Here is an 11,271-nt window from a genome sequence, read left to right as displayed (position 1 = left end):
CTATCGCTCTAATCGCCTTGCTGTCATCTCCCCCAGAGCTATGCATGAGTACTTAACCTCTGTTTGTTTCAGATTATAAAAATTAGATTATAATTAAAATCTAAAAGTTGAAACACAGCTAGATTGTAAAAACTGGATTCTGATCATAATCTAAAAGCTGAAACAAACAGCTAGTTAGAAAAGCTGAATTGTTACAACCCAACACACAGATTATAACAATCCAGCAATCTGCCTTTCACCAGATTGTAACAATCCACAATCTAGCTTTTACAATCCAGCTTCTTACAATCCATAATCTATAAGCTATTTTTCACAATCTACAGCTGAAATAAATAGGACCTTAATTTGAAGGTTAAGGTCAAGGACTTTGCATGTTCCTTGCTACTAGGATTATATTTAATTAGGTCAAGTATTAATTAATTGGAAAAATTAGGTGAATATAATCATAAAAGTATTTATATTGAAAAATAACATCGGTTGTGAGGATGATATATAGGTCCAGGTATTTTCCACTATAATATTTTTCAACTTTTATGATTTTCACGATAATACCTAGCAAATTATTCCTAATTAATTTAGAGGCACAGCCAGCTCATGAGGACTACGTATCCACTGTGGTGTTTCCCTCCCTATAGAGCTCTTACCCGGAAACACTTGAGAGCCCCTCATATAATTTTTGGTATAAAAGGAAGACGAAGAGAAAAGGATAAAAGAAAAAAAAGAGAGGAGGAAAGAGGAGAGTAAAAAATAAAAGAGGAAAAAGAAAAAAAAAGTTAAGGCCACTAAAATTTGGTCCTGAATCCATCACTATACTACTGCTTACGGCCGGAGTACTACTAACTACTTCCTCTGATTGTAAATATAGGTCATTTTAGACTTATATACAGAGATTAAGAAAGTAGATCAAATAATTTTGTTGCCTTTTATTTATTCTGTATTGAAAAAAATAACGCATTTATTTGTGAGAGTGGTAATATTTATTAAATAAGAGTAAGAAGGGAACAAAAGAGAAAAAAATAAATAGAAATTCGAGAATAACTTATATTTAAAGAATAGTTGATGAGGCTAAAACGACCTACGTTTACCATTAGAAGAAGTAGCTGGTACTAAGTACTGCACTGGTATTTTCCTTGTAAATGGCACATGTGTGAGCATACATATAGATCATCGTGCATCATATCCGCAGTTGAATGCCTTCGACTCTTGGTTGGGTAGCTGCCCAGGTGCATGCATGCCTCCAGAGAGCGCAGATGCCGTCCATGTACAAGCATCAATTAACCAACCCTAGGCGCAGGCAGCTGGTGTAAATGAATGAATGACAGCAAGAGGAAGCATGAATGATGGGCCATAAAGGCGGGCAGGCCGTGTAGTATGATCGATGACGATGGACGCTGCGAGGAGCAGCGGCAGCCGAGCAACAGTGAGTGTCCTCTTCTGCATGCATTCACTTCGTGTCGTCGCCGCTGAATTAGTTAGTAGTACTTCACTTCGCACCCTACTGCTCTGTTAGCTCTGCTCCCTTGACCCTTTGTGCAACCAGCTGCGCGTAGGCAGCTACCGACGTGCGCGCGGGCTCGCCTTTCCAGTTTCGAGCAGCTTTTTGGTGCGCGAGATGGGGAGCGGTGGCGTCTAGCGCGCGCGCATGCATGTGGCGCTACGGTGGCGAAGGGCTGCATGCAGGGAGCACGCAGCTAGCGGCAGAGGCGTAGCCCGGCAGGTGGTGCGCTGCATGCCGCTCGCGCGCTTGCTCCCAGCGCCGCCGCCGCCGCCGCCGCCTCGCGCGAACCACTTGGCACTTGGTTCGCTTGCCATTCGGCAGTCGGCACGACTGTGATACGATGCAGCACTGCCGCGTGGCGCCGCTTGCTAACGGGCGGTGGAGCACGCCTGGCACCATTGGTTTCCAAGCTACTGGCACACACACTAGTGGCAAACTGTAGGAGAAGTGTACTAGTATCACCATGACTTGTGTGAGATGTCAGAGATCTGGATGACAGATCGATCAGTCCCCGGTCAACTTCAATTCCAACGCAAATGTCGTGACGTTGATCGCTACGCGCCCACGAAACCAGCATGGCCGCAAAGCCTCTCAACAAAATTGACTAGGCACGCCTTGCATTACCCGCGCTGCATCATCTACCAGACTACCAGTCTTTCCTACCATCTCAACGCTTGTAAAATTAGACTGGACCGAGGACAGAATCCCAGTCCCAGCCCTTTGTCTAATGGCTTGGTAAAAATATAAGCTGGCAAAGACCGGCCACAGAAATCTTGTGATTCCATACAGATGGCAGAAAAAGTGATACTTCTGCTTGATAAATAAATAATGTAGCAGGAGTACAAGACAAGTCTATTATGTTATGAATACCTGGTTCCCTGTGGTGCAGTGAGCCAATACACATTTCAAAATGGTTCAGGACTCAGTAGTGTTCAAAACAATATTCTATTTGATATGGGTCACTGGCCTTGTGAAAACTTCCTATATGAAGAATTACGGACCTTGTTTGAAACTAACTGCTGTGGATAGCGGAGCAGTCAAGATTTGGTTTCTGAAAGAATGCAGCAGTCATGCTTGAACTTCATGACCACTGAATTCAGAAGGGAGTGATGATAGTGCGGACGGTCAAAATACTGAGGTACAGCAATGGTGGGAAGTATACTTGTTTACCAAGCTGAGAGCAATATGGTTGGTCAAATGCTCCTATCTTGTTATGGCACAGTTCCTTCTTGCTTTTGAGCATCCGGCTTACGTAGACCGGAGACCGGGAACATTGCTAAGGCCCATCTTCCGTAGAATGAGTTTGGGTATGGCAGGCGGAATTGCAAGACCCATGCTCTGGCTGAACTCCTCCGCAAGTCTAACAAGTCTGGCCTTGTCTCGGCTGATGGTCTTGTTGGAGTTGTAGTACCCCAACCATGCCTGATAGGCTGATTCCTTGCTCTTCATCTCTACTTTTCTGACAGCATCTTTGACCTATAAAGTCAAGAAGGAATAATAAAACATAAAGACATCAGGTTTGTCAATCTTTACAGGCAAAACTGACTTCAGATTTCCTGAGCAGCCAAGGTTAGACTTCCGTTGCTAAGTTTGCACAAGATTGACCAAACCGCATGACTTTTAAGATAGATGAAAAATACTAAATCATATACTACTTACTACTGCCTGAATGCTTGGATCGACTGAAGGTGTTGCAGCCTCTGATATTGACAAATCCTTAACGGTAGTAAGAAAATGCATTTCCCAGGGAGCCAACAGTAAGATGCCTTGCCCTTCCTTGCCTTCCCGTCCAGTCCTACCAAGTCTATGTATATACTGTTCTCTATCAGCAGGAAGGCCAACCTACAAGAGCAAATCAATTTCCCAATGAATGCATAATTCTGTTTTTGCAAGAGAAACAATAATAAAGCCCACCTGTATGACAAGGGTGACATCAGGATAATCTACACCACGGGCAGATACGTCAGAACTAACTAATATCAAACTCTTTGACTTCCTGAATTCATCTGAGACCTTAGTTCTTGCAGATTGTGACTTTCTGGAATGAATCTCTCTTATATTCAGTTTAAGCTGTGAAAGCACCTCAGCGACGAGTTTTGTGACCATTGCAGTAGTACAAAATACAATCACCTACCAAATCATATTGTCAATGACACACTGGAGTTCTGTAAGACATAAACTGGCAATTACTTGATGAGATAACTTACTTTGTAGTCTGCATCTTCTGCAACATGCTTCTTCAATACATCATATAATATACAGAAGTGCAGGTCTAGAGGTGCGACCATGTACGTCTGGTTTACCTGATGCAGCAGGAACAATGTGTGGCTTACATTGTAAGGTATTTGCGTGCTAGCAAGCTATAAAAATTTATCAACACAGCTCATGAAAATGACATCTTGAAACCTGTGAATGTGTCTCCTCATCGCCTTCTTGAACAGTGTTAATGAACTCATGATCCTTTTTCATTGCAACGTGAGAAATTTGACGCACCTAATAGTAATGAAATTTCTCTAAGAAATTAGATTATCTTAGGTACAAAAAGGGCACAGTGACAAAAGGAAATACCTCTCCTGGAACAGTAGCAGAAAACAGAAGCGTCTGCCGTTCTTTAGGAATGAAAGCAATTATTTTCTCAATGTCTCTTCTAAATCCCATATCCAAAAGGCGGTCAGCTTCATCAAGAACAAGAACCTTCACACCTTTAATACGGGTTGAAAAACCAGGTGTGTTCTCAAGATGATCCTTAAGCCTTCCAGGGGTAGCAACAAGTATCTGTTTAATCAATACAATGTTTAAGTGCATGAGTCACACCTAGATATGAACACAGTGCACTACTGTATTTCAAGGGTACAACCTGACATGGGTTAGCTTGCATGCTTCGTTGCTCTTGAGGCAATCGTGTGCCACCAATTACAACCTGGACACCCAGTGAGCGATGATACTTTAGAAGCTTCCTGGCCTCAGCAGCCACTTGGTTTGCAAGCTCCCTGGTAGGGCACATCACCAGCAAATTTATAGATGGTGAATGAGGTAATGCAAAGAGAACCTCAATCGCTGGAAGCTAAAAGTAAGAAATTGAAACTTGGTCAGATTAGATAATCCCGTAGAGCATCACTGCAATAGTTGAGAAAGTGCGATAACAATCAATTTAACTAGTTGGCCTGAAGGGCAAGGAATACCAAAAAGGCAACTGTTTTTCCTGTTCCTGTCTTTGCCTTTGCAAGAACATCTTTTCCTGCAAACAAAAAAAGCATTGAAATGATACTTTTGGGGCTCCCAAGGAATTTATCTCAAACCATGGAGCAGTAATGTTTTGCATGTCTGCTGACCTTGAAGAATTTTTGGCAGAGTAGCCTCTTGCACCTTGGTCATCCTTTCATACCCAGCATCTTTGATGGCTTTCAGTGACAACGGAGAAATAGGACATTGATCAAACCTGCGACATGCATAGCAACATTATTAAACCACAACAGCAGTAAAGCTGAAGGATGCTAAGATGATAACAAGGCAGCTGGCTGACAAAGTACGAGTTACAATTAACCCCCAATTTCATCTTTCAAAATAAGCCCCCAATTTCAGATGATACCCAATAACCAGTAACTCGTAGTGCTAAGGAACCCTACTAAAAAGGTACCAAACAATCGACATGTTGTACTAGCGATCTTAGTATCTTACGAACACCGAACAGTTTGCTAGAGCATAGTGATAAATGATATATTCTAGTACAACGAGGATAGGACGATTAAACTAACAACAAGCATCAAGGAGCTACCATTTCGTTCTTCCTAACGCCATGCTTCAGCAATACCCATAAAAATCACAACACTAGAATAGAATCCTCCGTTCCTACAATATGGAGAGGATTTCAACCTAAATTCGTGGCGCAAGACATTACCGTGTCTGGGTGAGATACGAACTATCGACGCTTCCCGCCTCGTTGCCGCTCCTCCCCGCCTTCAACGCCGAACCCGCCACCCTATCGGCACCCTCCTCGCTGGTGCCCCATCCCCTGACCGTGGTGTTGACCACCCTAGGGAACGCGGGGCCCGGCCTAGTGTCCCTCCGCGCCCCTTCGGCGCCCTCCTCGTAGGCACGTATTGCCCCGACGGTGCTCACCCTAGGGAACGCGGGGCCCTGCTTCGGGGCCCCCCTCCGCCGCTTCGGCTTCGGGTTGGCGCTGGCGCTTGTCGACATGATACGGCTGACGGCGGCGTCGGCGGTGTTTGACCTAGGCGGCGGCGGGCAGGGACGACAACGATTGCTCAAGCTTCTCGGAGGGAGAAGGTTAGAAGGGAACAGATGCTTTTTCTTTCAGCAAGCAATTGCGAGATAGCCAAATGGACCTGTGGGCCAGCGCGACCTGTTGGTGGGCTGCCTCATCAGGCCGTAACGGTCACAATCCTGCCTCATCAGGCGTGGCCCGCCGGTCACAATCCTGTTGGTGGGCCATGCGGTGCTGGCCCAAGCCCACAGGCCGTAACGGCGGCTTACGACACGGTCCATCAGCCTTCGGGCCGCGCCGGGCCAACCAATGTCACTAACAGCTCGTCAGACATGACAGGTATGAAAAATATTATGAATAAATAAAAAATTCTGAAAAATAAAAAATATAGAAAAATGAAAAGGCCTTACGAACGTAAATAATATGATTTATTGTTATTTTGGTTACCTCGCTAAAGAACAAAAAAAAGAGTACAATGTAGTTCCAAAATTTTAAAAAATCAAAAATATTCAGGAAAAATAGATAAAATCATGGACACATAATTGGAATTAAATAATGAGCTTTATTGATATTTTTGTTGGATAGTTAAAAAACTTTCTAGGTAAAAACTCAATGCGAGAAAACCATACAGAGGAAAAAAAGAGAGTACAACATAACTAAAAACATTACATGTTACATCAACATCTAGATTCGTCGGAGTTGTACTGCAACATTTTCCGCCTCATGCTCGTTCTAGCCTTTTGTTTGTAAGTAGCAGTATGTCTATTCAAGTGCCTCGTTCCACCTATAGAATTTGCAAATAATTTATGTTTGTATATGTTACACTTGGCATATTACATTGGCCTCGTCTTCTTATTTGTAGACCTTTTCAAAATCTTTCTACATTGAGGATGTAATGGGTTCTGATCTTTTTGCATAGGCGCTCGATGACATATGTGCACCTGACATATTATGATCCATGAATGATATTAGAAAAAATAAGAAATATTAAGACTAGAGAAATAAAAATATTTAAAACAACGAACTTAGATGTAAAATATTATCTTGATTTCTTCAAACAAGCAGGAAGTCACATCTTGATTTTTTGGATGTTTGACAATAATTACAATGAATTTTGTTAAATTATCGTAAATTCGCAAAAACTTGAGAGAAGCACACAAGAGAGCTGGTAAGATTTCTAGTGGTGGTCGTAGGGGAGGTTGCCCTATTTATAGGCTAAGTTTGATGATTTTCTTTTTTATTTTTATTTTTACAACCGGTTGGGTCATATCGTGCCTGATCATGTTGGCTGGCCTTTACGGGTCATGTCGTGCCAGCCCATCGTGCTCAGGTGGTGGTCCAGGCATGGCTCGAAGATTCGTGCCGAGTCGATCCGGCCCGTTCCTAGCTATGCTTGCAATCCCTCTTTAATTGCAATTTGCACCACTTGTGTTTCCAAATTTCACATCAAAACTGATTTGTCAAAATTTTGTTTCACTTTGCAACATTTTTTTTCCTTCCAGAATGCCCTTGGAAATAATTCGTCTACGATTTGTACACAATTGCCAAATATTTATAATGTAAAGGTAGGGATACTTGTGTGGTCATCAAAGAATATCGCACAAGGGACATGCCTTTAAGTGGATAATAGTCATACATCCAATCTTATATTAATTTTATGATCACAAGTTACAAAAATAGGGTGTGTATGGATCTAGTCGGATGGTGGTTTTTTCAGCCGTAGATCTTGGCTAGGTGTTGGTTATTCCTATCCAACTAGACTTGCTTTGAGGGTTAGCGGCTCGGTAAATCTGAAGACGTGAGTTGTTCTTTTGCTATGAGATTTGTGCTTGCTCCTGATTGGCATGCCTTACGTACCTCTTCCTATTATAGTTGAGGCAAGGTACGTGTGACCTATCCATACTCATCCGAGCACAATTTTTTTAACTGAGGTTCTCCAAGATATCTAAGAGAGTCCTTACAAATAGGCGATGGCTTCCCTACTTAATAGGTTATCTTCTTTGTATTTACCTTTATATCTTACTTTCCGCTGCGGGAACCACATGTAAGTAAGATATACTCATGGATTGTATGTCACTTATAGATATACTATATTTATAGAATATATGATAAATAATTTTATATTCTCATCATAATTATTTTGGCCAACGGCACAAAGCACTCCATTTATTTTGTCATGTATTTTAGTCATGAACCTCGAAGTGTCCTACGGACATATTTCACGTAAAAAGAAGTCTCTTATTGAGATGTGTAACATAGCGGCGCTAAAGTTTAGCACTTGTTATACGTTGCTTACGTGGAAGGTTTTCCCTGGAACCTTGTTGTTTAGTTTATTCTTCTTAAACTAGTGCAAAACACACAAAAAAGGATGTTAACAAACCTATATTATGTGAAAGTACTGTAAAACCCATCGTCCAAAAAAATGCAATGTGTATAAGAAAGAGAATATAACAATAGATTGTCATTTTCATTGGATCATTATATACATTCTTTGAGATATGATTTGATATTATTTGCTAATGATTTAATGATTAATATTTCACTAAGGAAAAGATAGAATCATATCAAATGAAATCTCTAATCCTGATTAGAAAAAAGGATAATGAAAGTTATACTTTCTTTTCTTTTCGAGGTGTAGTTGCGAATTTCGCACAATCAAAATTTAAAAAATTAGGTGTATCGTATGAGAACTCACTACAACATAACAAGTCATTCAAGACGGGTCATCAGCGTTGGCTAAGCTAGAACCAACACTGATGAAGTATCAGTGTCGGTTCGTAACTTCTCGCGCTCGATTAATGATCGAGCCGGGTTGAGTATCAGTGCTGGCTCGAATTATAAACCGGCACTGATAGTAATCAGCAGACCCAAAATTTTAGTACACTCTAATTCACACCTGCACTCACCGGACTCCTATCTCTTATCTCTTCACTCTCACCGGTGCTCCTCCAAGCCTCTCTCACCAGCATCTCTCCCCTAACCAACCTCCCTCATCGGCATCTCTCTCCCCTCATCGGCCTCTCTCTCTCTCTCTCTCCTCACCGGCCTCCTCCCAGCCTTCCCCACCAGCAACTCTGCCCCTTGCGAGATCCACAAAGGGATCCAGCAGATCCAGCCATGGATCTCGCTAGGGTTGAAGATTCACGCTGGTTGGGGCCAAGGCCTTCATCACTAAGCCTGTCCTCTTGGAGGTTGATGCTCACGTCTCTTGTTTTGATGTGTCCGTTCAAGTTTACGCTGCGTTGGTTAGGACTGGCCAGAGTCGTCATTCATGGCCGTCGCGGAGAAGCTCGATGCGGCAAGGAAGGCGCGCACGTCCGTGGGGGCGGCGGCGTGGTGGAGGAGCCGTTTGAGCAGCTGTAGTCGCATGCCCCGAGAGCTGCACTAGTACCATGCTGCAGTCGTGCGCACACTATCATCTCTGTCTCACCCAATGTCTGTCGCCAACAACCTCATCTCCAATTAACCAAAGTATAAGACCTCCTCCTCATGCACACTAACTATTTGTTGAAATGTCGTTTAAAGAGTAAGCTGGTTCGTTTGTACAGCCTGGTCTTGTAATTGGTTTAGAGAATATGGTAGAAATCTATTAGCACTGATTGCTCTCTCATCGCTATTTTGATTAGCATGATAATTCCTTATGACAATGTTTCTCTGAAATTTGATCGTGAACCCTTACAAATTTGCCCAGTGGTAACACTGGAGAAAGAAATCATGGTTGTTTGCTCCATTTGATGTTTGCAACTATGGTACATATATACAAGATATGCTTGATTGAGCTACTAAATTTTAGCTGAAATAACTTTTGTTTCTAAAATACAAGTTTTTTGGATTTTATCCAAAATCATTTTTTTTCCAAAATGCGAGCTTTTTGTCTTTGTAATATGTATCAGCGTTGATTGGTAACAAGAACCGACACTAATAGTGCAGTATCAGTGCCGGTTCTCTATTACAAACTAGCACTGATAATCCATGATTATCAGTGCTAAGTAAGAAGTGCCGGTTCAAAAACCGAGTATCAGATGCACGTTTGCTTATCTTATGATGTGCAGGTGATGGATGCAACTTAGCGGTCAATGACGGGATGATCAGGGTTAAGCGAGGTGCTTGGTGTTGGACGATCGAGGAGGCCGGGTGAAGTCAAGGGTGATCCTAGCTGTGCACGTGGAGATCAAGCAAAGTATGAGAATACGGATGAAGAAGGCGTGTTGATAAAGTCAAGCAAAAGGGATGTTGGTGCAAGTAACAAGACGTCCTGAGGGATTGGGGAGCCGGAGAAACTTGCTAACAGGCAAGATCGTAAGACGGAGTACACATGTCGACATCATGACGCTTAGTTAAGGTGTAAAAAAGTGATAGTGAGTCACACTTTGAGAAGCATGGAAGGCGGTTTCACGGTTTAGCCTCAAAACCGTGGACGGATGGAGTGCACGTGGCATCATCGTGAAGCTTGCATCGAGACGAAGCTAAGTCTTGAAAGCGCCATGGTCATTCAATGGATGGAACAAAGGATGGATCAAAATGACCAGGTGGTAGGTAGGAGTGCATTGGAAGAGAGGGGTATTTAGGATCACGGAAACTTAAGGGCTAAGTAACCTCTCTAGCTCTATAAATAGATGGATAGGGTTGTAGGAGAGAGTTGAGCCAGCCATTTGAGTGTTTTGTGCTAAGATTTTAGAGGAGAGGAAAATGAGGCTTAGCCTATGTATTAGGTTAGAGCTTTTGTGAGCAAAATACTTTTGTAATTTACTGAAAAGAGGGTTGTCCTATACAAGTAATGAAGACCATGTTGCTCTTTATGCTTGTGTTCATCTCCTTTTAATTTTCTTCTATTTGATCCCTTACTTTTTTGCGAGTTCTTCCATTTTTGTTGCGATTTTCATTTTTTGTTTGTGTGCTGAAAATTTTCACCTTGTGGGAGTTATTCTTATTGTTGCTAGAGGCATAAAAATTACTTTCAGAATTGTCTTAAATCTCGCCTCTACATTTATCAACCTGAAGAATTCATTCACCTGGTGACTTGATTCTTGGTTTTAAGTGGTTCTTCCTCTAGTTGGAATCGTTTTGTGGCTATGACTCCTGTAATGAATTTCAATGGAACCTAGTGTTCACATACATCCATGAGAATCATAGTTTCACTAAAAAGTTTTTCACTGTGATTTGTCTCTTGGTTTCTTGCTTTTGCTCTATGTTTTGAAGTGCGTTAGGTGATAAAATGGAAGACCATCCGTTTCAAGAGAAATTGGTTGAGGTGTCTATTCACCCCCCTCTAGTCACAATTCTCAGTCCTACAATTGGTATCAGAGCTGAGTTTGATCACTTGTTGACCTTAGCCGGCTTTGTGATCCGTAGGCAACAATAGAGAGATATGGGAAAATTCCGCTCTTTGAAGGTCGTGACTTTTCATACTGGAAGGTGCGCATGGTGGCTTATCTCTTAAGCCAAGGAAGTACTATACGAGAGATTACAGAATCTAATTATGAGACTCATGTCGCTCGCACTTCTCAAGCTCATATTGAACAATATGAAGTCACCAACAAGGCTAGAA

The 11,271-nt window shown here is 42.2% G+C and overlaps 1 protein-coding gene across 1 annotated transcript; it reads right to left on the bottom strand.

Moving 5' to 3' along the window:
* Window positions 1–2,288: 2,288 nt before the first annotated feature.
* On the bottom strand, window positions 2,289–5,825 carry LOC133915939 (DEAD-box ATP-dependent RNA helicase 26-like). Its single transcript, XM_062359352.1, has 10 exons — window positions 5,397–5,825; window positions 4,831–4,937; window positions 4,681–4,736; window positions 4,356–4,562; window positions 4,067–4,273; window positions 3,905–3,991; window positions 3,706–3,801; window positions 3,413–3,628; window positions 3,158–3,340; window positions 2,289–2,974 (listed from the first exon to the last, which is right to left on the bottom strand). The coding sequence occupies exons 1-10, from the start codon at window positions 5,693–5,695 to the stop codon at window positions 2,747–2,749; spliced, it is 1,686 nt and encodes a 561-aa protein (XP_062215336.1). The 5' UTR covers window positions 5,696–5,825; the 3' UTR covers window positions 2,289–2,746.
* Window positions 5,826–11,271: the final 5,446 nt, after the last annotated feature.

This window comes from Phragmites australis, chromosome 1 (assembly GCF_958298935.1).
Source record: "Phragmites australis chromosome 1, lpPhrAust1.1, whole genome shotgun sequence".
Classification (NCBI taxonomy): Eukaryota; Viridiplantae; Streptophyta; class Magnoliopsida; order Poales; family Poaceae; genus Phragmites; species Phragmites australis.
Note: the sequence above shows the minus strand (reverse complement) of the source record. Positions and strands in the feature narration are given on the sequence as shown.

What these genes read in the sequence shown, in the direction of transcription:
- LOC133915939 (XM_062359352.1), bottom strand. Translation starts at nt 5,695, where the DNA reads ATGTCGACAAGCGCCAGCGCCAACCCGAAGCCGAAGCGGCGGAGGGGG. An exon ending in CAGAAGATGCAGACTACAAA is followed by an intron (nt 3,629 to 3,705) that starts GTAAGTTATCTC and finishes ATGATTTGGTAG; the next exon opens with GTGATTGTATTTTGTACTAC. An exon ending in ATGTCACCCTTGTCATACAG is followed by an intron (nt 3,341 to 3,412) that starts GTGGGCTTTATT and finishes TTGCTCTTGTAG; the next exon opens with GTTGGCCTTCCTGCTGATAG.